At 34.0% G+C, this 27,844-nt stretch overlaps 2 protein-coding genes across 6 annotated transcripts in view; one reads left to right on the top strand and one right to left on the bottom strand.

Moving 5' to 3' along the window:
- The window catches only part of pak1ip1 (PAK1 interacting protein 1), a 379,523-nt gene that overhangs the window by 168,271 nt on the left and 183,408 nt on the right, over positions 1-27,844 (top strand). The window lies entirely within an intron of this gene.
- grnb (granulin b) lies at positions 948-26,571 on the bottom strand. Of its 5 annotated transcripts, none has more exons than XM_087308219.1 (16): positions 26,210-26,571; positions 24,504-24,579; positions 22,544-22,687; positions 20,692-20,814; positions 20,196-20,294; positions 19,920-20,070; positions 16,536-16,571; positions 16,317-16,408; positions 15,789-15,927; positions 14,424-14,521; positions 13,131-13,370; positions 8,469-8,711; positions 8,007-8,249; positions 6,877-7,125; positions 3,579-3,794; positions 948-1,776 (listed from the first exon to the last, which is right to left on the bottom strand). In XM_087308219.1, exons 2-16 carry the CDS (start codon positions 24,504-24,506, stop codon positions 1,663-1,665), a joined length of 2,190 nt encoding a protein of 729 aa, XP_087164345.1. In that variant the 5' UTR covers positions 24,507-24,579; positions 26,210-26,571; the 3' UTR covers positions 948-1,662.

Below are 27,844 nucleotides of genomic sequence, written 5' to 3'. Positions count from 1 at the left end.
TAATCATTTTAAAAGCAATAGGCTTAAGTGAGTAAACCCATTGATTTTAAAGTCAACTAATTGATTTAAAATCAATGGGTTTACTCACTTAAGTCAAGTCAACTAATCGCTTTAAAAGCAATAGGTTTATTCACATAAGCAAAGTCAACTAATTGCTTTTAAATCAATGGAGTTACTCAAGTCAACTAATCGCTTTAAAAATCAATGGGTTTACTCACTTAAGTCAACTAATTGCTTTAAAATCAATGAGTTTACTCACTTAAGTCAACTAATCGTTTTAAAAGCAATAGGCTTACTCACATAAGCAAAGTCAACTAATTGCTTATATCAATGAAGTTACTCAAGTCAACCAATCACTTTAAAAAAATCAACAAGTTTTAGTTACTCAGGTAAAGTCAATTAATCGCTTTAAAATCAATGTGGTTACTCAAGTAAAGTCAACTACTCATTTTAAAAGCAATGGGTTTACTCACTTAAGTCAAGTCAATTAATCGCTTTAAAATCAATGTGGTTACTTAAGTAAAGTCAACTACTCATTTTAAAAGCAATGGGTTTACTCACTTAAGTAAAGTCAACCAATCACTTTAAAATTAATAAGTTTTAGTTACTTAAGTAAAGTCAACTAATTGCTTTAAAATCAATGTGGTTACTCAAGTAAAGTCAAATAATCATTTTAAAAGCAATGGGTTTACTCACTTAAGCAAAAGTTAACCAATTGCTTTTAAATCAATCGAGTTACTTAAGTCAAGTCAACTAATCACTTTAAAATCAATGGGTTTACACACTTAAGTCAAGTCAACTAATCACTTTAAAAATCAATGTGGTTACTCACTAAGGTTACATCAGCCAATTACTTCAAAAGCAATGGGTTTACTCACTTAAGTCAACTAACCGCTTTAAAATAAATGGGTTTACTCATATTAAGTAAAGTCAACTTATCGCTTGAGTGTGAGTAAATAGGGATCTTTTTATTTTTGGTTGAACTGTCTCCTTAAGTCACATATAGAATTAAATGTTTGTAAAACAGTTATTCCTGTCAGAGTTACAATTCTGGAACAAATTTGACCTGGATGCCGCTTCTGTGTTTGATGCATTGGATTGTAGATTTGCTTTATTTTTAAAATCCGCAGTCAGATATGGCATTATTTACTCTTGGATCATTGGTTCACTGTGTTTTAATCAGCATCATAAATACAAATACAAGAAAATCATCATCTTACGAACACACGATTGACTCCAGATGTCATTACCCTAGTCATTTACCCTTTAATGATAATTTTTTATGTCTCAGGGGACCGGGAACTACAATTTTGCTATAAAAAAAAAAAAAAAAAAAATCACATTCACATTCACTCTGGATAACTAGAAAACTTGCAGCTTTTAATGTGTGCATTGACACTGAACAATGCTCTTGCTTTGTAGTCAGTTTCATGGATTATAAAAGTCTCTCAGTGTGTGTCCTGCTTAATCATAAAGCCTGCTATATGTTGTATTTCAGTAAAAACTAAATATTACAAAGAGAAAGATGAGGCATAGTCCCTTTTCCAAAGCAGGTACCTGAAAAATAACTATGCTTTATGCTTGAGTGTGTGTGTGTGTGTGTGTGTGTGTGTGATATTTTTATGGATGGATTGTGGTTCAGTGTCAGTCTATTTTTTTCAGTTAGAGAGAATTATTCCACCACGTGGATGAGGATGATTTAGTGCAACCTTGGACTTTTGGGTCACATTTGTATCCCATTGGGCAGCAGTGCTTCATGTCTTTACAGCACACAGCCTATAGAGCGAGAGATAGAGAGAAACAAGTTAAAAGTCTATATATGTTAGAGACGTTATCCATCCATGCTGAATTCACTTTAAAAATTAATATAAAATCTTGTAAACACGATTTAAAAAATAATAATAAAATTTAAATAATAAAAATAATAATAATAATAATAAAAACTTTAAAATGTAAAAAATTTAATTTGAAATTTAAATTAAAACAAATAGATATAAATTTGTTTTTAAAAAATCTAATACACAAAATTTAATTTGTAATTGATACAAAAAATGAAAAATAAAATCAAATTCTAAAAATAATAATTAAGAGGATTTATTAATGGAGTATTTTAAATTTATATATTGGTTATACATTATATCTATACTGGCTCATTTCGCTGTGGTGACCCCTGATGAATAAAGGGACTAGGTCAAAGGAAAATTATTAAATGAACTGTAATCAAGACAAAACCATTTTAAAAGGTAAAAACAGTACCACATGATTTGGTAACCTTTTTTTATTGGTTTATACCGTATCTCCGTATTTTACTATATATATGTAATTATGTACTATAATTTTATTTGTTTAGATATTTAATCATTTATTTAGATTTTTATTTACTTATCTATCTATCTATCTATCTATCTATCTATCTATCTATCTATCTATCTATCTATCTATCTATCTATCTATCTATCTATCTATCTATCTATCTATCTATCTATCTATCTATATATATATATATATATATATATATATAGATTATTTTTTCATTCATTCATGTATTCATTTATTCATAAATTTATTTATCTATTCATTTATTTATCTATTCATTTATCTATTTATTTATTCATTCATTCATTCATTTATCCATTCATTTATTTATTCATTTATTAATCCATTCATTCATTTATCCATTTATTTATTTAATTATTTATTTAATCATTTATCCACTCATTCATATTTATCCATTCATTTATTTATTCATTTATTTATCCATTCATTCATTTATGTATTTATCCATTAATTAATTTATTTATTTGTTTATTTATTTATTTATTTATTCATTCATTCATTAATTTATCCCTTCATTCATTCATTCATTCATTCATTCATCCATTCATTTATTTATCTATTCATTTATCTATTAATTTATGCATTTACTTATTCATTTATCCATTCATGTATTTATCTATTCATTTATTTATCCATTCATTCATCCATTCATTTATTTATCAATTTATTCATTTATTCATTCATTCATTCATTCATTCATCCATTCATTTCATTTATTTATCCATTAATTTATTTATCTATTCATTCATTCATTAATTTATACATTTTTTATTTATTTATTTGTCCATTTATCCCTTCATTTATTTATTTATTAATTCATGTGTTTATTATTTTATCCCTTTACTAATACACTCATCCATTCGTTTATTAATTTGTTCATTTTATTGAGACATTCATTCATTCATTCGCTTGTGTTTTCCTTGATGATGCTCTGTATTGTTAACTTTTGAAAAAGCTAAATAAAAATATATAAAACAAATTAGATCACAGGTGTCAAACTCAGACCCTGGAGGGCCGCAGCTCTGGACAGTTTAGTTCCAAACCTAATTAAACAAACCTGATCCAACCAATTAAGTCCTTCGTTTAAAATCTGAAGCGTATTGAAGCAAGGTTGGAACTAAACTGCGCAGAGCTGCGGTCCTCCAGAAACAGACTTTGACACCTGTGAATTAGATAACAAATGTATAAATTAATATAAGAATGTAAAAAAATAATAAAAAGAAAATAAATGAAAGCTGTACCTGTGTATAAGGACAACAGGCCCACGTGGAGTCTGCTAATCTGCAGCAGCTCTGCGTGTGTGCGCAGCGAGTGAAGGTGTCGCACTGAATCTCTGGCATCTGAACTGCAGTCAGAGAAACACTGACATCCGCAGACGCTTTCTCACACGTCCCTAACTCCAGCTTACAGATGTAGCCCTGTGGACAGCAGTGCTCATGATCCTCACAGCACACGGCCTGCACAAAACACATTCAATTATTTTATTTGGAACGACTAATACTAATTAAAGCAACACAGCATCCAAATGATCACAAAGAGCCCATTATGTTTTCGCAGTACATGCAATGTGCAGTTTGCCAGTTGCCAGTTTCCTTTATTTATGTCATTCAACACATCACAATAGAATTGTAATGCAGAACGAAATTACGTTGCAACAGACCCAACAAGAACATAAAAAAACATCACTATACAAACACTATAAAATCCTAGCATGATAAATAAGCTTTTATAATTCCATAAAAATATAAAAATATAATTATTTAAGATATAACCTATTTTTTAAAAATCTCTGAAGAGAATAACTTAATACTTAAATACCTATTTCACCATTTGTTGTAATATTAACAATTTATGCTAGTTTAACAAATTGATTTATGTTTACCACTCTAAATGATATCTCTAAATGAGTTTTGACTAGTCACAATTGTAATTAGAGATATCTCTAACTGAGTTTTTACTAGTCATACATTTGGAGATGTCTTTAATTCGTAATATTTAGAGATATATACAAGTATATTTGAAGATATCTCTAATTAATTTTCTAATAGTCGAATTACAGTTGTAGATATCTTGAATTGGATTTTTGATGAGTCAAAACTCAGTTAGAGATATCTGCAAATATTTTTCAATGAAAGTCAATGGAGGAATATGACTAGTCATAATATATTTGCAGATATCTCCAATCTGATTTTGTACTAGTACAATTGTAATTGCAGATATCTCTAATTGTCATTCTGACAAGTCGAATTATAATAATGTCTTGTCAAAATATATAATTATATTTCTAAATATATTTATGGATAGTCAGAACAAGGTTTTAATGTTAAAACGGCTTGCCATACGCTCTCACTCAGCAGCACAGTGGAGATTTCTCTAGTTATATCCTTTCAGTCGTTTGTTATGCAGTGACATGCAGTCAAATATTTCGCCAAACAGTCCTTAGGGATGCGGGGACACGCAGTCAGATATTTTACCGAACAGATTCGCCACTTTTGGCGCTCATAAACAATCAAAGCTCTCGTGCTGCAGGAATGAGGAGGTCTGCTGAAGGTGCAGCTGGCGTGCTGTGAGGAGTTCTCGTCTTTAATAAACTACGGCAGTTTGCGTTCACTGAACAGTAAGAATGATTAATAAATCCATATCAAACAGTCCCTTAAAAGTCACGTCTCGCTTTCGGTTTCGGGCTTTGGCGCGTTTCGCGCTCACACACACAAGCGTACCGCGCCAAAGCCCAAGTGATCCGCGCTCAGGCACACCTCTTCCAACCGGGCCAGGGTCGGCCAAGTGAACCGTGCTTGAGCCCGATTCAGCGCACTCACACTTCTCAAACGATCCGGGAAACGGGCCTGGGCACGGTACGGATGGCATAGTGTGAGTAGGCCCTTAGATATTGCTTGACAACTGTAAGCAGGTTTGGCATGCTGTCCCGGGAGAGAACCCTGAGCTCGGAGATAGTTGAGCCCAGGGCTCCCGCCAGGTCCATAGAGCATGTAAGGGGAGTACGAGATCAGGTGGTTCTCGAGAGCTCCCCTTTTTAATAGGAGGAAAGGAGGAGAAAGGGGGTGGATGGGGGGTTTCTTCGGAAAACGAAGGTAAGGGAGTAATATCTAGCTAGGCTATTTATAGTAAGTTGGGATGGATCTGATTGGCTAACTAATGAGTGTAGATAGGCGGCCAGCTGCGGTCAATTATATCACGTGCTCCTCTCGAAATTAGTTTAAAAACTTCACTTATTTCCTACAATGTATAAATTTATTGTATGTTATACTTTTATAATGGCCATTATCGATGATTAAAACTGATATTCAGCAAAAGAGAGGGTGTGTTTCGTATTTTCACTGCTCCGTTTTGTTATAAATATCCACACAGTGAAGATGACGCTCATGCAGCACGACGCCTCTACATTTCTGCTGTCTGTTAAGTTGCTAATATTAAAATGAAAATTGGTAGTTCCTTAAATCATGTTTACATTTTATTGTTGAGAAAGTGAAACAACGAAGCCAGGGTGATGTGAATGAAGTTATAAAGTACACTGTTCCCTTTGAAGATTTACCCGTGTCCTCGGTATGTTTTCCATATCAAAGAAGAAGAGACTGCAGCCTTAAACTTGCGAAGTCTGAACTTACAAGAAGAGGATGCGAGACTGAACTGTGTGTGTGGGCTACTTAATATCGAGGAAAAGCCCCAATCAGATAGGCGAACGTCGGCAGCCCCGCCTCCGTTTTCAGATGTCTCCGTCTTTACCCCCATCCACACTGAGACGGAGCAGCGTTTTAGAATGAAAATGGCCTCTCCAGCGTTGCCAAAACGCTCTGTTTTCGGCGCTCGAGAACTCCGGCGTAGTGTGGACGGATGGCGTAACCGTAACAAAACTTATGCGTTTTAAAACGAAAACGCAGTAGTGTAAACGGGGCCTTTATGATCCTCTTAATGGGGTTCTTATCAGACACACTGCTATTCTCATACCAAAGGGAGATGCCATTAGTAAGAACACTCTCAACAGCTCCTCTGTAAAAAGTTGTGAGGATTGATTGGCTGAGGTGTGCTCTTTTCAACCTTCTCAGAAAGTGCAGTCGCTGGTGCGCTTTCTTCGCAAGACAAGTGGTATGGAGAGACCAAGTCAGGTTCTCAGTAACATGGACCCCCAGGAATTTTATCTGCTGTACAATCTCCACGGCAGTGTTATTAATATATACAGGGGAATAAGTGGGGCGTTTCTTCCTGAAGTCAATCACCAACTCCTTAGTTTTTTACTCATTCTAACACTATCTCTGACACTATTTTTGTCTTGTTCTAAGCCGGTGCAGCCGCAGCCAACGAAGGCGCCGCCACGATCAGATTGCACGATTGCAGATAAATACAATTGATGAAAATCTTTAACAGAACATTGAGAATACTCAAGTCACTTAGGTTTCGTACACATCTGCAATTGTATTATGGTACGTTTAAAGGACTCAAAGACATGTATATGGCACAATTAAATCATATAACTGATCATAAATCATATAAAGCACGAGTTAAAAAAAGACAGAGATTTACCTTGACTAGAGGGCAGCATCCCCACTGTCCTGTGGGTAAAATACAGCAGGTGGAGCCAGACGGGCAGCTGGTGCTGGAGTCACACTTCACATCTTCATGTCCGAGCAGCTCGTCTGAACTCTTCCAGACTCTGGCCGTTTTTTTCGTAAACCAAGGGATCTGATGTAGGCCTTTGGTGCAGGAGGTTTTCTCCTCGTTACAGGTGTAGCCGCTTGGACAGCAGTGATCTCCATCCTTACAGCACACCGCCTTACAAGAGAGAAAAAATACATGCATTTATTTTGACACAATTATTTTAAAAAAGGCATACAAACAGAATAACTAAAATAAAATGAACAAATATTTAACTATAAAACTAATTTAATATCAATTAAATATAATACTAAATATAATATATTAATATAATAATACAGGGTGGGCCATTTATATGGATACACTTTAATAAAATGAGAATGGTTGGTGATATAAAAGGTCCTGTTTGTGGCACATTAGTATATGTGAGGGGGCAAACGTTTTAAGATGGGTGGTGATCATGGTGGCCACTTTCAAGTCGGCCATCTTGGATCTAACTTTTGCTTCTTTTTTTTTTAATAGGAAGAGGGTCATGTGACGCATCAAACTTATTGGGAATTTCACAAGAAAAACAATGGTTTTAACGTAACTTTATTCTTTCATGAGTTATTTACAAGTTTCTGACCACTTATAAACTGTGTATAATGTGCTGCCCATTGTGTTTGATTGTCAATGCAACCCTCATCTCCCACTCTTCACACACTGATAGCAACACCGCAGGAGAAATGCCAACACGGGCTTCCAGTATCTGTAGTTTCAGGTGCTGCACAACAACCATGCCACGTTCAAAGTCACTTAAATCACCTTCCTTCCCATTCTGACGCTCAGTTTGAACTGCAGCAGATTGACTTGACCATGTCTGCATGCCTAAATGCATTGAGTTGCTGCCATGTGATCGGCTGATTACAAATTTGTGTTAACGACCAGATGGACAGGTGTACCTAATAAAGTGGCCGATCAGTGTGGTTTCTCTGTGAATTTATGTTTTACGTTTTTACTGCAAATGTCAGTTGACATAACAACTCATTCCCATATAACAACTCATCCTCGTGTCTTACCTTTGGCAGTGGACAGCAGCCCCACTTGCCGATGCGGTTGATGAAGCAGCAGGTGTCGTCTCTGGGGCAGCTGGTCTGAGCGTCACACATGTGTCTGTCCTCGACCCGCTGGGTTTCTCTCAGCGCAGGCTCCTTCCTGAACCATGCCATGCTAGGAAGGCCAGAACGCACACAGCTACTCTGAGCCAAATCACACGTGTATCCCTGTGGACAGCAGTGCTCCTGATCCGCACAGCACACGGCCTGCAACACAGTACATCATCATCAAATACACACAATTTATTTAAGAAATAAGGAACTATGACGCCACCTTGTAGGCCAATCAGCTGCTAGCATAAAACTGCTTCCCTCAAACAAATCTCTATAGGATTTTCCACTTGATCAAACAATGTTCCGCATCCGAGCATCCCTAGTGCAAGCGTGTGTGTACATATACGTGTGTGTGCTATAAAGTTTGTGTACCTGTGGCATTGGACAGCAGGCCCAAGAGCCGGAGGTCAGTTTACAGCAGGTGGTCCCGGTTGGACACGAAGACGTTTCATCACAGTTTTGTTTCTGTGATGGCACAGACACTGCAGGTATCTTCTTCACCATTGGCACAGAAATACGAAGACCCGAATCACTGACAGTTTCACAGGTTTCAGCAGCCACATTACACACTGAGCCATGGGGACAACAGTGGACATGGTCCTCACAACACACTGCCTAGAGATTCAAAGGAGATATTTTTATTCATTAAATATTATAAACATTATACAGAGCTCAGCATATACAAGTACCCTCACAAATCTCTCTTTTAAATTCATATTTTTAATAGGGAAGCTATACAATATTGTATTTGTGCATATATATTAGATTAGTCAGTACTGAAGCCAAATCTAGAGCTAATCTTACAATACTTATAATAACGATCCAAAAACTAGTACACGCAAATTTATATGCTATAGAAAAATATTAAATACAAAATTTAAAATGAGAAAAAAAAGAGAAGCAAAAAATTAAAAGAATAAACTGTTGAATTTTTTTTGCAATATTTTGCTTTAATTTAATTGTATTATCTTTCTATTCTAAAGATGTTTGGTGACTAAATATTATTTTAATAAATATATCTGTTTAATAAATCTGTTTTGTTCAAATGCACCAAAATACACTGCCCATATTCACTGAGAAAAAGATAAAAATATTTTAATTTTCAAAATGGGGTCTACTCAATTATGCCGAGCACTCTACATTAAAAATACCCACTGCAAGTTTTACACTGTCATTTTACATTTAAAAAGTATATGCTAAAAGTAAATCAAAGAAAAATATAATGCAAACCATAAATAAAGGATCCAGTAAATTAATAAATACACAAGAAATAATTATTTTATTATTTAAATCTTTACTAATCTAATATTTTATGTAACAAAATAGCTTACATAAAGTAAAAACAGCATAGAAATAAATAAGTACTGAAAAATGTATAATTAAAAATAATAATAATAATAATAAATTTAAAATAATTATCTATTAACGATTTCATTAAAAAAAAGAATCACTTTTAATAAATTTAAATTAATAACTAATATAATAAGTCATCTATAACTAACAAATAAATATATTTCTGTATTTTACAAAATTATTTTTTATTGAAAAATAAATAGAAATCCAACAATACATAAATAAAATAATCAGGAATATAAAATAAAAAAATGTAAACAAAATATAAAACCATTGTACATTTTTCATTACCATGTTTGCCCTCAGATTTCAAAATGAAACTTTAAGTGACAAATACCAAATAAGGTCTGCATTCAATTTATTAAAGAAATTTTAAATGAATTTAATTCATATCTGTTATATATATTGTTTGCTATGATTCATTTTTTTTTAAGTCGTTTTCTCTCTTCCTGATGCATAAAACTTAGATTTTAAATTAAGACTTAAGCCGCGGTCACGCTGCACTTTTATCTCTATAGACTTTCATTCATAGGCATGCGAATGTGGCAGACCGGAAACGCAAGCTCATGTGACAAGTTTCCCAGTTCACCGTGTTGCAAAGTTCCATAAATATATATACACATTAGATACCGCATACGGACCCCGAATAGGCGTCAATACCACCGCCATATTTGTACAGTTCTCCCAAAACAAAAAAGACATTCAACAGCACTAGTCAAGACTAAAGTCAATCTGAAGATGCTGAACTTTAGCACTGTGTACGGGTGTAGTAATGAGCAAACAAAGAAAACAAAAGCACAAAAGGCAGAACATTTCATAGGTAAGAGTTAGTTTTTTATGATTTTGTATGTTATGTGCCATAACAAGTAACGTTATTGACGATAATACAGTCTCTTACTGCACTGACCATAAGGCAAAGCAGCTCCAACTAAGTGCACCTTAATGTGCATACCTTCTACCCTAAATGATTGAATATTAAAACTTTTGTAAACGATTTGGATCAAAAAGGTAAAGATATTATGCACACTAAAAAGCAGGGATATTGATGGTTCACACGAGTCGTTCTTAACGGAGATCCACTTCTAATTCTAACCGAGGTAGCGATTAGTTTGTGAATGAAAGCGGGTGAGGGGGCGTTTCAGACAAAACAGAATTATTACTTATTATGCTGTAAACCGCTGATCTCACAACTCATCCTGCAATTAGAGGTATACAGAGTTAGCGTTAGCTCTACTATAAAAAAAATCATATCTCCCATGTTACAAAAACTGCCTTCTTTATGAAGTTATGAAGTATGCTATCTATCTCAGATGCAGAAAAGCTAGTCCATGCTTTTATGACTTCTAGGCTGGATTACTGTAATGCTCTGTTTGCTGGCTGCCCAGCATCCTCTATTAAAAAACTTCAGATAGTACAAAATGCAGCTGCCAGAGTTCTTACCAGGTCTAGAGAATATGATCACATCACCCCAATTTTATCCTCCTTACACTGGCTGCCTGTTAAGTTTTGTATTGATTTTAAAATATTGCTTCTTACCTATAAAGCTTTAAATAATCTAGCTCCTGTTTATCTAACCAACCTTGTCTCGCTACAGTCCAACTCGCTCTTTAAGATCTCAAAACTCAGGGCTTCTGGTAGTACCTAGAATAGCAAAGTCGAGTAAAGAAGGTCGACCCTTCTTATTTATGGCTCCTAAACTCTGGAATAGCCTTCCTGATAATGTCCGAGGCTCATACACACTCTTACAATTCAAAACTACATTAAAGACCTATCTGTTTAGTAAAGCATACTACTCAGTGCATCACTTGGTGGTATGATACATGAATGGGCTCCACACAGGTTTCTGCATATCATTTATATACACTATGAACAGCAGCTACGCTAATTATTCTCTTTATTCTCTATTTCCACCTGGGGATACTCTTCCCGAGGCCCTCAGATTATGCAGCGCCACTGATTCAATCCAAGACCAGCGACGAGATAATTCCAAGATTTCCATAATCCTAGACCAGGCTGTATCTTAAGCAGCTGCTGTGGTAGTCATGGAGAAGTGGAGAGCATGAGACTGAGTCATGTGACGCTCCAGGGACAGACGAGTCTTCGCTGAGGTCCTGCTTCCAGCCTCCGGCGCGCCTAGACTGCAGCTCTGCACAAGACTTTTGGCCATTGGAGAAATGGTCGTGCCCAACTGAGCCTGGTTTCTTCCAAGATTTTTAATTCTTCACGTTTGCCAATTGGTGAAGTTTTTTTCCCCTCGCCGCCTTCGCCACTGGCTTGTAGGGTTTGAGATCTGTATAGCTGCGCATCGGTGGATTTGCTCTTCAGTGTTTGGACTCTCAGTAGTGATTATTAAACCACACTGAACTGAGCTAAACTGAACCTAAACACTAAAAACTGAACTACACTGTTTCAATTTACTATGATCTTCCATGTGGAGCTGCTTTGACACAATTTACATAGTAAAAGCGCTATACAAATAAAGGTGAATCAAATTGCAATGTTTCAGGACACGGATTAGATAAAATTTAACAGGGAGAGAGGATAATACGTTTCCTTGCACACATACACATGCTCTTTGTCTGCAATGCCCATGCGATCAATCATCCATCGATGTAGAAAAGTGATGTACAATTATAATTTTCAGAATTTAAAAAAATTTTGGTCCCACTTTATATTAAGTGGCCTTAACTAATATGTACTTACATAGAAATTAATAGTTTGTTACAATGTACTTATTGTGTAAATACATGTATTTACTGTGTAATTATGCTTTATTAAATACATGTATGTAATTACATCTGTAATTAACTTTTGTAATTGCATTTGTAAATACACTGTTGACCATCCCTTACACCTTAACCCACCCTTCATCCTACTCATGCCACCAAACCAGTCCATAATCAAACCTCTATTCCAACTCAAAAGCACCACAGGTGTTCTCAAATACATTATAAACACATCAAAAAAACAAATACAATGTACATACTGTACGTACATAGTAGTTAGGGACACTTAATATAAAGTGGGACCAAAATATTTGCACACTGACCACCGGGAAAACTCCCGATCATAGATTTACGTAAATATGGTGTATACATCTATGCTCTGGATGGCCAGTCCGCCACTGCACCTTGGTCCCACATTCATTTGAAAGCAGCGCTACATTTTACCAAGATGGCAACTTTATTGACGCTTTCTATGCAATAGACAACAACAGCATAAGCGACATCTAATGTAAATATCTATGGGAAAGTTCAAGCTTGGTGAACTCTGACCTGTGAAATTGCACCAGGTTGCTACGTAGGACCAATCGGAGATCAAAACATGACCTCTCTGTAGAGAAATTTTAAATATAGACCAATCGCTTATTTTTTTATGTCTAATCATCTTGTTTAATCCTGTCCCTTTTGGCAACGCTGTATGACAGACTTTGACATGCTCAAACTCTAGAGTGACCGCGGCATTAAACCTAGTAGGAAATTACTGAATATATCAGCAGCAAGATTTACACACTCATTACACTGACAAAGGTTTGTGGCCGAAATGTGTTTTTTTTTTCTCCTGTGATTCATTTAAAAAAATATTGACTGCAGACTTTCGTTGGTACTTGTTATTTCAAGAATTCAGCACCCATCTGATCAGGATGATGGCGGTGATTTACATTCGATCAAAAGGGTTTACCTCAGGCAGTGGGCAGCAGCCCCAGTCTCCAGATGAGAGTTTGCAGCAGGTGGATTCTCCAGGACACGATGAGCTTTCGTCACATTTCTTATTAGGAGGAGGAGCGATGGGTTTGGTGGACACCTTCTCCATCCAGGGCACAGACACAGAAAGCCCTGCGGGGTCATCACAGGAGCTGGCAGCAACATTACACAACGTTCCTTCTGGACAACAGTGAATGTGATCCTCACAACACACTGCCTGCAGATAAACACACACAGACTGCGATAATAACGGCTCATTTGATTTGAGGAGCCTTCTTTATCAGCATAATTCATATAAAAGGAGTTTAAACTTGTAAATATTTGAACATCGACACAATTCTAACATTTTTAGCTCTATACACCAACACAATGGATTTGAAAGGAAACGAACAAGATGTGCTTTAACTACAGACAGTCAGCTTTAATTCGAGGGTATGTACATCCAAATCAGGTGAACGCTGTAGGAATTACAACAGTTTGCAAATGTGCCTCCCACTTGTTAAGGGTCCAAAAGCAGTTGGACAATAGGCTTTTAAGCTGTTCCATGACCATGTGTGTTATTTCCTCATTATCCCAATTACAATGAGCAGATAAAAAGGTCCAGAGTTCATTTCAAGTGTGCTATTTGCATTTGGAATCGGTTACTGTCAAGTCTCAAGATGAGATCCAAAGGGCTGACAAAACAAATCAAACCCATCAGAGAGATAGCAAAAACATTCTGCATAGCCAAAACAAAACAATAGCTTGGAATATTTCACTGTCTTTGTTACACAGCAGTGTATGTTACAGCTAAGTATCTCTACACAGTGTATTGGTCTCTTTTATTCTACTGTGTGTATATTTAAACAGGTAACTTAATAAATAACTTTGCCTGCATTAAGGTGTTGAGATTCTTGCACTTTAGCAATGATGATAGCAACTTTAATGGAGTCAGATTAATTACAATAGAGTCAGATAAATAATCGATTTAAAAACACGCCATCCTTCAACTGCTTTCTGTTTTTAATTATTGGTTCAGAATAGCAGCGAAAGCTTCAAGCCTTACTACAAAAAGCGGAACATTTTGTGTAAGAGTGTGTAAGGTTTTAATTCTGAGAAAACAGCCAGCTAGATGCAGCTTCTTATATGCTTACTTGCAACAAACTAAACAGTTAGACACAAAGCATGACTGACCAGAGTTAAGCATTTCAGAGAGCAGTTAAAAAAAATATATATATATATTAAAAAGTCTAAAAGACACAAGGCCACAATTCATTTTTGAAATGAATACCTTTGGTAAAGGACAGCAAGCCCAGGAGCCTTCTGGCGTTTTACAGCAGGTGGTGCCACTAGAACACGCCACGGTTTCATTACAGGGAACTACTTCTTCTGCAAACACACGGAGAGAGAGAGAGAAAATTAGTTTCCATCACACTGTTTTAATGTGATTTTTTTCCGTTTATTAAATTTTCTAACTTTGCAAAAAAATCTGATACAAATCTGTACATGTGAATACATAGTTTTGTTTTTAACAATAGCTTTTAACATCATATACTGAGAAGAAAAAAAGAAATAACAGGGTAAAATGAGGAAAATTTTTGAAAAAAGAAAAGTGAAAAGAGAAACAAATTAAAACGTGCCATATTGCAAATACAAACAGAAACGACAACTGACTCAGCCGGGACTTAAACCAGCAACATTTTAGTTGTGAACCACTGAGCCATCGCGCCGCACCTCAGCCAATAATTATCAAAAAATTTAATTAACTATGGAATTATTAAAAAGCAAATAAATAATAATAAATAAAAAAGTAAATTATAAAATCTAGGGCGACACAGTCACGCAGTGCGTAGTGCAGTCGCCTCACAGCAAGAAGGTCACTGGTTTGAGCCCTGGCTGGGTCAGTTGTCATTTCTAAGTGGAGTTTGCATGTTCTCCCCGTGTTGGTGTGGGTTTCCTCCGGGTGCTTCGGTTTTCCCCACAGTCCAAACACATGAGCTATAGGGGAATTGAAGAAAGCAAAATTGGCTGTAGTGTACGTGTGTAAATGCAAGCGTGTATGGGTGTTTCCCAGTGCTGGGTTGTGGCTGGAAGGGCATCCGCTGCATAAACTATATGCTGGATAAGTTGGCAATTCATTCCACTGTGGCGGCCCCTGATTACTAAAGGCACTAAGCCGAAAAGAAAAGGAATGGATGAAAATATAAATGTAATAAATAAATATGTTTTTACAATAATAATAATACAATACATGATATATAACATATAAATAAATATTTCTGTATTTTACAAAAAAAATTAATTGGTTCAGAAGATTTTCAAAAATCAACATCTCAGGCATGTTGTAGGCCATATTATCACGACAAAATGTTTATTTTTGGAAATGAAGAGCCTTATTTAATGGTGTTATAAACCCCACTGCAAATGCAACAATCTGAATATTCTTAATAGGGATTATAAATTAAATATTATCCACTTTATAAGTGCCCATGATAATCTCATGCAAAGTAGTTACTTTAAAGCATCTCTGTACATGCCTTCAAAATCACTTACTGTCAAATAGTGTAACATATCTCATATACTGATACAAGTCAACATGACTTTTTTTTACTAAAAACCCTTTAATTGAACATACACTAAAATACACTGGCTGTACCTTTGGGTTTCAGAACAGTGACAGCTGGGATCTTAGTGGCCATTTCTGAGACTCCATTTGCTGACAAACACGTACTATGGATGAGGTCACAGGTCGTGCCCTCTGGACAGCAGTGCTTTTGATCAGAACAACACACAGCCTGCAGCAAAAACACAATTTCGGCTGTAATTTCAAGCATATACAGTTGAAGTCAGAATTATTAGCCACCCTATATATTTCCTCCCCAATTTCTGTTAAACAAATATTGCTTAAGCGCACTAATAAAATTGATCTTCATTTTTTTTTTTTTAAACTAGTTTTATTCGAGCCGAAATAAAACAAATAAGACTTCAGATCTCTCCAGTTGAAAAAATCTTATAGGAAATACTGTGAAAAATTCCTTGCTCTGTTAAAGATCATGTGGGAAATACTTGAAATAGAAAAATTCACAAAGGGAGAATAATTTTGACTTCAATGATGCATGGAAATTGCATAAGACACAACACAAATTTGTAATTATATAAACATGTGTGAACACATGTGATGCACCTTTGGCATTGGACAGCATCCGTAACTACCGGTCTCTAGTAAACAGCATGTTGTATCTTCTGGACATTTGGAAATCTTATCTGGACAGATCACTGCCAATGTAAACACACACACACACACACACACACACATACTGAGGTGTCAGTTTCAACTAAGACACTTCATAAATAATGAAGAGAAATAAATAACATATAGTGTATATATAAAATAAAGTCTTACCTTCTCTAATATTGTTGACCTCTGCAGGCAGATCGACTGCAATGATTTTAGTAGAAGGTTAAAAACACTAAATCAACAGCATGAATGAAACTGAGAAGCTAAAATATCTGAACAATTCATGAAAAGAAAAACAGTGGCTCAGTGGTTAGCACTGTTGCTGGAAGGTCATCCGCCGCATAAAACATGCTGGAATAGTTGGCGGTTCATTTCACTGTGGCGAATTCTGAAATAAAGACTAAGCCGAAGGAAAATTAATAAATGAAATGAGCAATATTTTAATTAAAAGTAACAAAAAAAAACATCTGTAAAATGGAAATGTCTGCTGCTCATATAACTTTATTTAATTAAAAAATTATTATACATAGACAACAGTTCGGTCTGATTCTCAAATATGATAGCCATGCAATATTCTGCAATATCAGAACTCATACAGCCTCTTCACTCTTGTGTGTTACTCCGCCCACATAATGACGGCAGATCAATAAACTCTCTACAGTTTGACAAATATATTCACAATAACACCCGCCAACTCGCCAAATGCGGGTAGATTTCAGCTTTGGCGGGTTAGACGGTCACTCCCACTAGCCACTTTGGCTGGTTTGAAAATAATGTTTAAATTGTGGTTTTCTTAAAAGCAGGGTTTGACTATAAGAATGACCCAAAATGCGTGCAAATGTGATCTTAGAATGGAGAAACAGCACGACAAACAAAAAAATTGCATACGCGCGTGCAGAAGAAAGCAGATGAATACGGAATAAGAGGATAATCACTCGTGCTAACAGCTGATGTGATGCACGCTACTGTTTAAAGCATGTGCGCGCTCCTGTTTCCTTCCTTGAAGCACGCGTGCCTGGAACGCAACTGTGATCATATCTCTTTCGAATATTCAGGCAAAAAAGTAATGCTAATGCACACACAGACACAGTCTTCCTGCTTTCAAGAGCTCCAAATATGTCTTTTTGTAAGCAGCACCGGTTGCTTTCGCTTTGAACAGATAAACAATTGGCCTTAACCGTGTGATCATCCTTCCATTATCACACAGTATGTTTTTCACCTGCATTCTTTTGCTTACAGTTATTTTTGTTTATATGGTTTAATTATCATTTTTTACAACAACTTTGCATTAATATGAGATTAACTCTTCATTTATGTGTAGTTAACTGGTGACCTGAGAGACCTTTAGCGAGGACAGATTATTGTGCATATTTTTGATAAATGACACTAATTATTTTTAAAAGTCAATTGTTTTTCTTTGGCTTTTTTAAAATAAATGTTTTGTTAAATAAAAATGATAGTATACAGCTATATTTAGCTTGTTTGACACATTGAAAATTTGTGGCAAAGAAATATTGTTTGGAGTGGTCAGAGATTAGGTAAATCCTTGATTTTAAGTTCTGAAAAATCATGTGAAATAAAAAACTAATTGCAGTATAACACTATGAAGCCATGACCCATTTGCTCATACACGACACACAAGATGTGAAATGAATGAGAAGACACGTGGACATAATACAAAATCTAAAAATCAAGTAATTTTAGCATGTCAAAGTCATATTTATGCATATCAAAATATTTTCCCAACAACAAAATTGTGGCTAGTGAAAATGCAGAGTGGCTAGTAACGTTAGAAAACTACTAGCCACTGTGGCTGGTGATCAAAAAAGTTAATGTAAAGCCCTGATTGCAGCTGTTGGGCAAAACAATATACTTTTGAGGCTTTTTTTAGTTGAGAATGTAGTTGTTTAGATTACAACTATGCAGTTTATTTATAAGGATAGTGCCTATTTTAAATATGTATAATTTCCGAGATACAAGACACCATAATAAGTCTTTAGGGGAGAAAAACTCAGCAAAATTTCAAACTACAGCTGATCAAATCATTATAAAACAGGTAAGTACCTTTCTAAGTTGATCTCTCTATTTTGTATGTTGTAGTGCTGTATTTATACCATGGTAATCTGGTAGTGTTTGCTTTGCTTTGGTTTTTATCATGGTTAATTAATGTGATCTTCAGATTGCAACAGAGAAACACTGGAAAATCTCTGTAGACTGATGACATTTCATGCCGTTCAGACTTATGATCTTAAAATGTTAGCAAAATCACCTGATTTGTAATCACTTTAGACATTAGGCTAGAGAATCATTCAAATACTTGCTCTAAAGTGATGTTGGTGAATGAGCAATGTTTTCTGCAGCTGATGTCAGAACAGAATATACAACAGTTCTGTCTGGTTCTTGAATCTGATTGGCTGATAGCCATGCAATATTTTGCCAGTTGCATCCCACAAAGGCCTCTTCCGCCTTCACCTTTGTGTATTACTCCGCCCACATACAGAGAGACACTAGAGTTTGACAAATATTACTGCTGTTAGACAACAAAATGTACCTTTGAGGCTTTTTTTTAATCGAGAATGTAGTTTTTTTAGATTGCAAATATGCAGTTTATTTGTAAGAATAGTGCCTATTTTAAAATATTTACAATTTCTGAGAGAGCTCGTCGGCGGCCATTAGCCTGCCATAATGTAGTAGACCAAAGATGGTAGATGTTTTCTATCCACAAGATGGCGACAGAACCGCATAAGCCCGCAATATCTCCCAGAACCATCCCGTTTTTTTATTTCTTACGAAAAACTCCTGTAATTTCACCCACCCCCCTCTTTGGTACAGTCTGTAAACACCCCCGGGTTGCCAACTTTTGTACAGTACCTGATCGCAGTGGCCACCCAAAACCTGCTGCGCCCCCTCTCCCCGGTCTCCAGGATTTTCAGAGACATGTTGACAGGTACGCTGGGTAGTGATATTCTAAGTCGATCTCTCTCTTTTGTATGTTGTAGTGCTGTATTTATACAGATTTGCTCGCATATCAGAAATGTGTGTTGGCAAAAAGAAAGAAGTCCGCATGGGTTGAGCGTTTTTCCTGAAATTGCAAAATCAGCAGTTTTGTCATCACTTTAGACATTACGCTATAGAGGGTCATTCAAACACTAGCTCTAAAGTGATGTTGGTGAATTAGTAACAGCTTCTGCTGTTTTGACATCAGCTGCAGATGTGAATGAATGGCGGAAGAAAGTAGTTCCTAATAAAAAGGGTTTTTTAGACACTCCGTGTTTGATTTTCTCATTTATATACACGATTGTGCCGTTGAACTGTTGTATAAACCAATATCACACTCGTAGCAGTGCGATATAGCTGTATATCAGCACTGGTGGGACACTTAGGCACTCGGCCGATATTGCTCATTTATCCAATTCACTTATGAATGCGTGTTTAGACTGAGGGGGAACCAATTCTAGTCACCAAGCCACCAGTTATAATAATTAGAAGAGACAATTTGTGCATTACTATTATACTGGAAAAATATTACCCACAGCGCAACTCTCACACCTGCGTTTTTCTCTAATGGCTTCCTGCGACGAGCATCAAATTTCCTTAAGAAAGGGGACGAGCCATATGTGGTCGACACACACATTGAATGCACAAGGTCACATGTGGTTCCTTGAGGACAGCAGTGTTTCCTATCATCACAGCACACGGCCTGAACACACACACACACACACACACACACACACACACAGGAGTAGAAAGAAGAATGTAAACATTACCGTATACTTGCAACAACACTCCAGGACACAAATAAAAAAAATTTTAAAAGTGCTTTACATTTTTCATAGGACAGCAGCCCCAGCCCCCATCGGGCATCTGGCAGCAGGTGGTATCATCAGGGCATTCAGACTCTCCATCCGGACAAACTACCGCTTGCTAGGAGTTATATGAAGAGAAATCCGCTTCAGTGCATTATATTTACTCAAGTCTTGTCTGGGTGTGTGGCAGTGCAAACATGAGTGTGTGCAGTGTTTCAGGTGGTGTACAAGGATAGCCATTTATATAATAACATGGGTATGACCTAGGTATTACAACACTGAGGTGGTTTATGAGGACGTCTTGTGTCATTGTGATTCAAAACGCTTACAAATCATATATAATGGAGTCTTTTGACATTTAAAATCTCCCACGAGTTTCCTGTGATGGTTGGAAATCGGGTTAGGGCCATAATAGCAGCGATATAAAATACATCACGCATATAGAAAGTCCTCATAAACCAACAATACCAATGAGTAGGTTTGAGTGAGTTTAAGTGAGTGTGTGTGTGTGTTACCAGTTTGGCCTCGACTTTTTCCACCCAGTCTAAAACATGTGTCTTATTCACACACTTGGAATGTTCCAGGTCGCACAAAGTTCCCTGATAACAGCAGTGCAAGTGATCGGAGCAGCATTCAGCCTGCAAACACACACACATACACATTTAAGGCAAGACAAGTGGTTTTTCAGAGATATGCACACATGCTGTTTAGTGAAAGGAATATTTGATCGCTTTTTAAAGGAATAAACGTTAACACTTTACAATAAGGTTCATTAGTTAATGCATTTACTAACATGAACTAATCATGAACAACACTTGTACAGCATTTATTAATCATAATTAAACATGTACTAATGTATTATTAACATCCAAACTCATGCTTGTTAACATAAGTTAATGCACCGTGAGTTAACATGAATTCACAATAAACAGCTGTATTTTTATTAACTAATGTTAACTAACATGAACAAACACTGTAGTAAAAGTATTGTTCATTGTTTGTTCAGGTTAGTAAATGCATTAATTAACATTAACTAATGAACCTTATTGTAAAGTGTGACCGAATAAACTAAATTAAAGTTATTTATAAACTAAATTCTGCTGTTTGTATGTTTGTTTAGACATCTATTAGACATCTACTAGACGTCTTTTAATTAAAGCAAATGCCTATGTAATACGAAGAAATGTTTCTAGAGAAGCAAGCAAGCACATTTTAATGATTTCTGGAGGATCATGTGACAGTAAATATGCTGAAAATTCAATTTTGTGTCAACTAATTCACGTCAGATATATTAATATTGAAAAAAAGGTCATTTTAAACTGTAATATTTCACAGTTCAAATACTGTTTTATTTATAATATAAATCCATCCCAGCTGCATATACAGTGCTTAGCATAAATGAGTACACCCCCTTATGAAAATCAATATTTTTATGCATTTGTCAGTGAACATAGACGATATATTTTGGTGCATTTAAACAAAACAGATTTATTAAACAGTTTTATCTATTAAAATAAGAGTTTGGTCACCGAACATCTTTAGGAATACAAAGATAATGCATTTAAATGAATTTAAACAATTACAAAATTTCAATTGAATGTGAGTTTTTCTTGAATTTTACTGTTTATTAACATTTTATTTCATATTTTACATATTAATTTGGGTTGTTACAGGTTTGTGATTGGTTCGTTCTGTTTCCTGGGTTTGGCTTTCTTTTGGTAACAGGTGATCAGTATGAGCAGGAGTGGCTAATTTGATGGCTCAAGAAGCTGCAAAGATGTGTTCTACAGTTTGCTTTGGAGGATCGTTTCTGTGCGACTTCTTTTAGCTTATCTGCCGCTTATATTATTTTAGTTTATTTTGGAATTTGATCTTACGTTATCTGTAGTTGTTTTGAACTTTACATGTTATGTTAGACATTTAATTTACATATGGGTTACGTTGGTGCCCCTTTAAACATTATTATTATTATTCTTGTAACCTTTAAATAAATATTTTTTTTGCTTTTTCGTTCTATTTGGTTTGGTTCTCTTCATTTGTTGTGCGTGTACATATTTTTGTACCATGTTTTAACAGTTTTTTGTTAGATTAGTTCCAGATTTGGCTTTGCTACAGACTTATCTAATGTATTTGCACAAATACAACATTGCAAATAATTGTAGAAAACATTCATTAAAAAGTGAGATCTGTGAGGGGTGTACATATTTATGCTGAGCACTGTATAAAGTTGAAAATGACATCAAGTGTGAAATATTTGAAAAATGATTAAAACCCAAGAAAGCCAAAAAATTGTCTTCAACTGTATATAAAAAATATTTGTCATTCGTAACTCTCAAACACACTGGTATAGCTGACTGACTGTCTTACATGGGGAAGTGGGCAGCAGCCGTATCCTCCAGACGGCGTTAGACAGCAGGTGTTTCCATCTTCACACATCCCTCCATCCGGACAAATCAGAGCAGTGCATGCGTTCACACACACGCATAATAAGGCTATGAAAGCTGCACGCACCTGAAAAACGAGAAGAAGGTGTGAAACGAACATTGTGAAATTCTGTGCTTGCTGTTTTTAAGGTGACTGATCATTTTCAAAGCAACCACAAACAATACATTCGCTAAGTGGTGAGAAACTTCAGAAGTTAGAAACAGGGATTTGAAAAATTATAGATATTAATATAATTAAATCTTTGATGAATAAAAATCCCCAATGTAGCTCCGACCTGATAAACAAAACTATCGAATATAGATTTGTTGCACTTTGTATTTACATGAATATAAAAGTCAATTTTTAGCAGATTACCTTGGCCTAAAAAATGAGAAGCATTTTGTTGTTGTTTTGTTCTTTGGTGTGAATGTTTGTTTATATTTATTATAAATATATATAGACAAAATAAAAATAAAAAGTTTGTTTTAAAAATTTAAGTGTGTGTACTGCGTATATTTGTTGTATATATAAATACACACAGGCATGCAAATATTTGGAAAAATGTTTATTTATCATTTATATATACATAAAAAATGTATATGATACAAATTATATATACAGTTGAAACATCTGTGTATATACAATTTAAGTGTCACACACACACACACACACACACACACACACACACACACACACACACATACACACACACATTTATTTATTTATTTATTTATTTATTTATTTATTTATTTATTTCCTTGCATGATCGTAAAAGTCTTTATTTTCAGTGTGTAACTAAAAATACTGTGGCAAAAATATTAAAAATAAAAAATAACTCTTTTACATATATAATATACAATAAAATCGTAATTAAATATACTATTTAAATATCTATGTAACAAAATAGTTTTGTTTCTATGTATGTATGTTTGTGTATCAAATCATGTCAAACACTTTTATTTTGGATGTGATTAATCTTTGACCACCACTAATAAAAAAAATAAAATAATAATAATAATAATATGATAAATAAACCAAAAAATAAAAAGTATATATATATATATATATATATATATATATATATATATATATATATATATATATATATATATATATATATATATATATATATATATATATAATAAACAATATAAGACAGTTTGGTAGACTTTAATGGCAACGGAGACTTCCTTAAAAACCACGAGCTCCTTAAAAACCCACATTTATCAATATGTCAATGTTATTGAGCAATCAAACAATGACAAACAAGTTACTGAATGTCTCATGACATTTCTAGAGCATGCCAGGTAGATCTACAAGTGTTTTGCAGACTTTAGACACATAAAGAAAAAATATATAGGTATATAGTGCTCAGCATATACAAGTACACCCTTCACAAAAATCTCTCTTTTAAATGCATATTTTTAATAGGAAGCTATACGGTTATATTTGTGTGTGTATATATATTAGATTAGTCAGTACTGAAACCAAATCAGGAGCTAATCTAACAAAATAATTTACAATAATAGTCCAAAAATTCATGTTATAGAAAAATAATAAATACAATTTTTTTTTAAAGAAGAACAAACAAACAAAACAAATCAAGAGAAGCAAAAAAAAAAAAAAAAAGAAGAAATTTAGTTGAAATTTTTCAGGTTGTAATTTTTTTTTTTTTTGCAATATTTTGCTTGATTTTATTTGTATTATCTTTCGATTTCTAAATAGGTTTACTGACTAAATTTTTATTTTAATAAATATATCTGTTTAATAAATCTGTTTTGTTTAAATGCACCAAAACACACTGCCTATATTGACTGAGAAATGGAGAAAAATATTCATTTTCAAAATGGGGTGTACTCAATTATGCTGAGCACAAACGAGAAAGTTACTTCAAAGTACTTACCATTGTGTGAATGTTGGCCAACAAAAATAATGTGCTTCAAATTTACAGATGAAAAGCCATGAACGACTTTCTTGTGCTGTAACAAAGCATTAAAATACATTAATAAAATGCAGAACATCCATACAGGGGTGCATTAACAAATGAAGTTTACTAATGAGGTCAGGTTTCAGAAATTCAGTTTAATTGTTTATTATTACCTTTATGATGTATGACCCATATAAGCTAACCATAAAATAGTGAAATGTCTTTATAGAAGTAATAGAAGGATAAATGTAATGTATACATGTCTATCTTTTAATTACTTATAGCAGTGGTTCTCAAACTTTTTGCATCAAGTATCACCTCAGAAAAAAAATTGTCTTTTCAAGTACCACCATAATGACCAGATTTGAAATACAGTAGTGTAGTAGGCCCAGTAAAGCAGCTACAGCTCAGTACAGTTCGAAAATGAGGCAGATTAATTCCTATTATTAAAAATAGTATTGTCAGCCACATTAAACACTATAAATTGTTTGAACTTTAACCCTGTACGGTGCTTCTATGTAAAATAAATAAATAAATAAAATTAAAATGTCAACATTTAAATTAAAATGTGCTTTTTAAAAGGTAAAAATTATAGGTTACTGTTTTTAAAAAGTAAAAAAAATGTAAACTTGTACTTAAATGTAAAGTATCAACACCAGGAAATATAGGCTACGTCATCATATTCATATATAAATCAATAGAGGTAAAGTTGGTTTTATATTCGGATATTCAGACATTCTCCTTAATAATATAATTTCTGAAAAGTGTTCTTTGCAAATTCTAAATAGGAAAATCATGTTAGCAGCAAATGACCATCAGAGTACAGCATTGTTCACAGTGAATTAGATAGTGCTAATGTTGTTTTGAAGTCATACTTGCATGCCAATTCCAAGCGAATATTCAAAGTAACATGGTAAACAAAGAGACTGCTAAATGAACGAATGTGTGAATATAAAACCAACTTTACCTCTATTATAAATCATTTTTATACATTTTAAATATATGTAGCATGTACATATGACATATTACATTCCTCCGCGTACCACTAGAAGTAAGCCTGTGTACCACAAACTAGTTTGAGAACCACTGACTTATGGCATCATTGTATTAATTACTGTGACTACCCCAAAAATACCACTGACAAATACGAAATATTTGGAAAAAAAAATTTTTTAGCTAAAAACTTATTTAACTTTTGCATTTATCATTTCCAACATAACTTAATTTAAGTTTAACATTTAAACAAACCACATAAACAATACAAAAAATAAGACAGAAATAATTTTAAAGTAAATTAAAGTAAAACAAATAACAATTTAATAAAGTGAATAAAAACACAATAATTAAACTTAATTTCTGCCAAACTTAATTTCTGTTACCCAAGATATTTTATAAACTCGACATTAAAATAAAACAAAGAACAATATTAATAAAATAAATAAAAACAAAATAATTAAACTTTAAAAAAAATAACCAGCTGCATATTTAAAAATGTCTTTGAATTTAGTTTATAAATTGCTAATGTTTACTAGTTTTAAGATAATCTCACCTCAGATCACATTAAACAAGCACTGTTTGAATAAATACAACAACTTTATTATAATAATTTTCTGCTATCGGTTAACGTTACCCAAAATATTTTATTTATTTTAATTCATAGAAACTCCCAAACGAACACCTACCAGTGGCTTCAGTTGTAGCAAAGCTTCAGTTTATGTTAATTTAGCAGTATATTGAGTTTTAATCCTGTTTTTGAGAAGCTTTAAGTATATTTCCGTTCATGGCTGATGATAATCGCATCAATCGAAACTGCAGCTGAAATGTAACGTTGTTGTTCGTTATTGTTTCCGACGGAAGCGCGTGAGTTCGACCGGAATAAACCCTCAAAATAGAATAGCGTTACTGAAAAAACTAAATTGTATTAGGGTTAAACACAAGACACTTTGTTACCTTACCGTATTTTAACGAAGTCTGTAAAGAAATCCGTGTAAAACGGTGTGCTGTAAAGTGAATGTCCGTTTTCTGCTGAGTTTATTTGTCTGTCAGGTTATCACGTGACTCTGAGCAAGTCATATGACAAACAGAAAGCTCATGCAGGCTACAATAATAAATAAAAACAGTTATACCTGTTATATTGTGCAAACTATAATTGAATTGTAAAGTAAAAATTATAGAAATAAAAATTATGATTTTGATGATAATAATAATAATAATACATCGTAAACAAATTAAAACTGAACAAAATATTATTTATAATGACTGTTTGACCTAAAGATTTGGAATGAAAAAATATTAAATAATAAAAAAACAATAATTATATAAACCGTATTTATAATAGCAATTTTAAATTAATAATAGTAATTATAATTAGTAATGGTAATTATAAACAAACAGACAACCTTCATGAAACGGCGCAGTAGGTAATGCTGTTGCTTCGCAGCAAGAAGGTCGCTGGCTCGGTCAGATGGCGTTTCTGTGTGGAGTTTGCATGTTCTCCCTGCGTTCGCGTGGGTTTCCTCCGGGTGCTCCGGTTGCCCCCAAAGTCCAAAGACATGCGGTACAAATTGCCCATAGTGTGAGTGTGAATGAGTGTGTATAGATTTTTCCCAGGGTTTGGTTGCAACTGGAAGGGCATCCGTTGTGTAAAACATATGCTGGATAAGTTGGCGTTTCATTCCACTGTGGCAACCCCTGATTAATAAAGGGACTAAGCCGGAGGACAATGAATAAATGAATAATAATAGAACATCAAACAAGTAATAACTTGTGTAATATTTGTAAAATGTAACAAAACTTTTAATTAATTAAAAGTTGTAAATATAAAAAGTAAACAATCACAATAATAATAATAATTAAAAACAAATTAAAACTGAACAAAATAATATCTATAATGGCTGCTTAATTATTTGAAATGCAAAATTAATAAATATTTAAAACAACAACAACAGTAAAAATAATTATTATATAGGCCTAGATAATATAAACAAATAAGCAACCTTTATGACATCCTAAAACCGTACTAACAGAGTAATAAAAAAGCAGTATTAATAGAATATTACACAAATAACAACTTGTAACAACTTAAAATGTAAAATGTGACAATATTTTTAATTTGTTTTAAGTCGTAAATATAATATAATAATAATATAACACAATATAAATATAATATTGATAACAATGATGATAATAATAATAACAATTATAATAATCTTAAACAAATTTAAATTGTACAAAATAATATTTATAATGTCTATTTTATTTTCAACTATTTGAAATGCAAATTTACTAAATATAAATAAATAATAAACATATTATTA

This window comes from Danio rerio, chromosome 24 (assembly GCF_052040795.2).
Source record: "Danio rerio strain M-AB ecotype USA chromosome 24, GRCz13ab, whole genome shotgun sequence".
Taxonomy (NCBI): domain Eukaryota; kingdom Metazoa; phylum Chordata; class Actinopteri; order Cypriniformes; family Danionidae; genus Danio; species Danio rerio.
Note: the sequence above shows the minus strand (reverse complement) of the source record. Positions and strands in the feature narration are given on the sequence as shown.